Source organism: Crocuta crocuta, unplaced genomic scaffold (genome assembly GCF_008692635.1).
Source record: "Crocuta crocuta isolate KB4526 unplaced genomic scaffold, BGI_CrCroc_1.0 scaffold871, whole genome shotgun sequence".
In the NCBI taxonomy this organism is placed as follows: Eukaryota; Metazoa; Chordata; class Mammalia; order Carnivora; family Hyaenidae; genus Crocuta; species Crocuta crocuta.
In genome coordinates, this window is record NW_027527392.1 from 10379 (window position 1) to 13525 (window position 3147).

At 51.6% G+C, this 3147-nt stretch overlaps 1 protein-coding gene across 1 annotated transcript in view; it reads right to left on the reverse strand.

Annotated features, from left to right (window-relative positions):
- Positions 1-1738: 1738 nt before the first annotated feature.
- RAI2 (retinoic acid induced 2) overlaps positions 1739-3147 on the reverse strand; it is a 2078-nt gene continuing 669 nt past the window's right edge. Inside the window, exon 2 of the mRNA XM_077752645.1 lies at positions 1739-3136. Within this exon, the coding sequence (XP_077608771.1) occupies positions 2066-3136 (1071 nt within the window). The 3' untranslated portion in view covers positions 1739-2065. The remainder of the gene's footprint in view (positions 3137-3147) is intronic.

Sequence of the window (3147 nt, forward strand, 5' to 3'; positions counted from 1 at the left end):
ATTAGAGGCTGAAAATGCCTTCCTTTCCACCTATATGTCACGCAGCTTTAAGCACTGGCTTCTTCTAAAGGCCAAATCGAGAATCCTGTTCCCTCAAAGGCAGGTAAGCAGCAGGTCTTCCCAGGGTGCTGTGAAGAGCGGGGCCCTGCTGGCTGGTGTACGAAGGCTGCCCTGCGCAGCAGAGGCCGCGGGGACAACCACAAACGTGGTGAGAAGAGACATCAGGTGAACGGCAAGTGCAAGCCCCCAGGCACGTTTGTGTTGTTATCGCTGAGACGAGAACACACACGCCGTGCTCAGGAAACATGGCCAGAAACCCGCCATGGGCGTACACATGGAAAAAGCCTGTGCTGTGTGGAGGCAGAAGGGATGGGGTCTGGCTGGTGCCGTTGAACGGGACTAGCTAGCCTGACGAGCAACGGCTGTTTGGTGATTACCACCACGTCGCACTTTGAAAAATAAATTTTAACAGCACAGGAAAAGAGCAGGAAAAAGAAAAGCCGTTCTGGGTGTTCAGTACAGCACCAGCTGAAATGGTAACCCTATACACGGAGAGCCTGGTAATAAAAGAACAGTCTTGCAACTGCTTTTCCTCCTGTTCATGTTCACGGTAACAGCTGGATACATACTAATTGCAAGAAGTGAAAGAAAGAGCTCTAAGTTTAAAAGCAGGCATGCCATCATCAGTCTGTCGCCAGCACAGTTTCAGACACAAGTGTGATGTGCCGCCTAGCAGATCTAGCTTAAATGTGCACTTGAACTGCCTCATTTGCAGGGGTGGCTTTATGCTGTTCTCTTCATCCAGGTGCCTCGCTTCCATCCACCGAGAAATGGCTGAGCTGACGGTTTTCAGCCTCAGCACCACCGATGTTTGGGCCGGATCACCTGCTGCTGTGTGTGTGGGGGGGGAGGTCCCACGCCTGTGAGATGTTCAGCAATGACCCCCTTCCTTACCTACCAGAGGCCAGTAGCATCCTCCCCAGCTGTGACAACCAAAAGTGTCTCCTGGCATTGCCAGATGTTCCCTGGGGAGGCACCATCACCCCCAGTTGAGAACCACCGGGCTAAACTAACGAGGGGCGACTTTTTCTTCCTTTCCCGACCCCACTCCCAAGTGTCTCTACCCCAAGCCAGGAACATTTCTGGGGCATCTCCTAATCCACCAGCAAAGGACTTACCTCTCATTCTGAGGGGTCCTCAGTAATATTTTTGGCTTGCAAGATTTCCAGCCATTCAGAACAATGCTCTTATTGCCTTTGAAAAGAAGGTCCTCTCCAGCTAAATTCTGAGGGGGTGGGGTGGGGAGGAAGCAGGTAAATTTTCCTTTTAGACACATTTGTCTGCTTTGGTCTACGGAAGGGTCAGACACAGAATTCTCCACACCCAGGGTCTATGTGAACTGGAAAGGGCCTCAGGTGCTTGAAACTCACCTCCCCATCTCTTCCTTGTCTGTGCCACAGTTTTACAAATGAAGAAAGCAAGGTTTAGAGGGGAAAGTGGCTTGCTCCAGTCCATACATATTCCTAGTCTTCCTTTTATGGTGGCATAGGCCAATATAATTCTTCTTTGCCCCGTATGCCTGGAGAGCTTAGGTCTCAAAACACAGAGAACTTGTAGCGCTTTACAAGCAACAGTTTTGGCCAAACCACACCAGTTAAGGAATGAAAATTTAAAAAATGATAGAATGCTGCAACCAATTAGTGCAAACAAACATTTATTGTGAAATATTCATCCTACCCTTTATTAGGTATTACATCATCAAAGCACTTTGTGGCAATGAAAATAGCTTTTTTACCCCTCTGATTCACCCAATATTCCATTAAAGCTGCAAAAAATGTGCAATCTGCTTGAAAAATAGGTTGCTCTTATTTACTCATTTGTGAAAAGTCAAAAATTAAAAAAGAAAACAATACTAGCTTACAGGGCCTCTAGAGCCAATTCGCCTTCCCGCTTCCCAACTACTCCCCAAAATAATTAACAAAGATAATTTGTTTTAAATGCCTTTTTATAAAACCAATGCACCTTTCCCCATATTATTATCATAAAAATTTTAAAAAGCCATTATTTACTTTCTTGGAAAAAAGGTGGCCAGCCGTTGTTTTTTGATCGGGAGCATGTGTATTTCCTGGGAGTTCACTTTCTTTAACTTTATGCTCCTGTTTTTGACGGGTTTCCTAAGGGGCTCCATGCTTCCCATGGGCTCTTCTCCTTGGCTATTGATGTCGTAGCCCTGAAGCACGGAGTCTTCTCTTTTGAAGGAGAAGTTTTTGGTGGACACGCCCGAGAGGCCTTTGATCTTGCCGCAGAAGATGGTAGGCACAGCATCTTCCACCGAGACGATAACCTTGGCCGCCTGGGACTCACTCACGATCTCCATGTGATTTTCAGCTTTGACCTCACCGCTGGGTTGGCTGGGCTGGCTAGGCAGCTGGGCGGGGTTGCTGCCTCCCACGTGGCTATCTATCACGGCCGAGGCCCCGTGGGCGGTGGCAGGGCCGAAGGGCACCTCCATGCCCCCGGCATGACCTGGGCTGTCCACCGAGCCGCTGCTGTCATACAGTGTCTCAACAGGAGGCTCAGATTTTCGGTGGGCTGCCAGCGACAGGTCCAGGACCGCATCTTCCTGGCAGACGGGGGAACTGGCTTCGCCAGCCTTAAGCCAGGGCACGGACTTCATGGAGAGGTCCAGGGCCTCATTCTCACCCCCCATCTTGATGACCGTGTGGCGGCTGAGCTGGAAGTACTCCCTCGGCTGGAGGATATCGAAGGGCTTCAGTTCCTCCTTCTCCAGAGGGCTCGGGGTGCCTTTGAAGGGGTGTAGGCCAAAAGAAGATGGCGGCTTGGGGAAACCGGAGCTGAGCTTGGATTCAGGACTCTGAGGCACAGGGATGGGGATGGGGATGGGGACCGGCACGGGCAAGGGGACGATCACAGGGTAGGGCACCAGGAGGGTGGCCGGGGGGACCAAGGGGGACAGGGGAGAGTTAAAGGGCTGTGGGGGCACAGGGGCGTATCCAGGAGGAGGCTGACAGGGCGCAGGGCCGAGGGCGCCCTGTGAGGGGAACAAATTCTGGAGCACAGCTTCAAATGGCAGCGTGGGCTCCTGTGGCCGGCTGGGGAGCCGCAGGGCCAGGGGCTGCGGGCGGG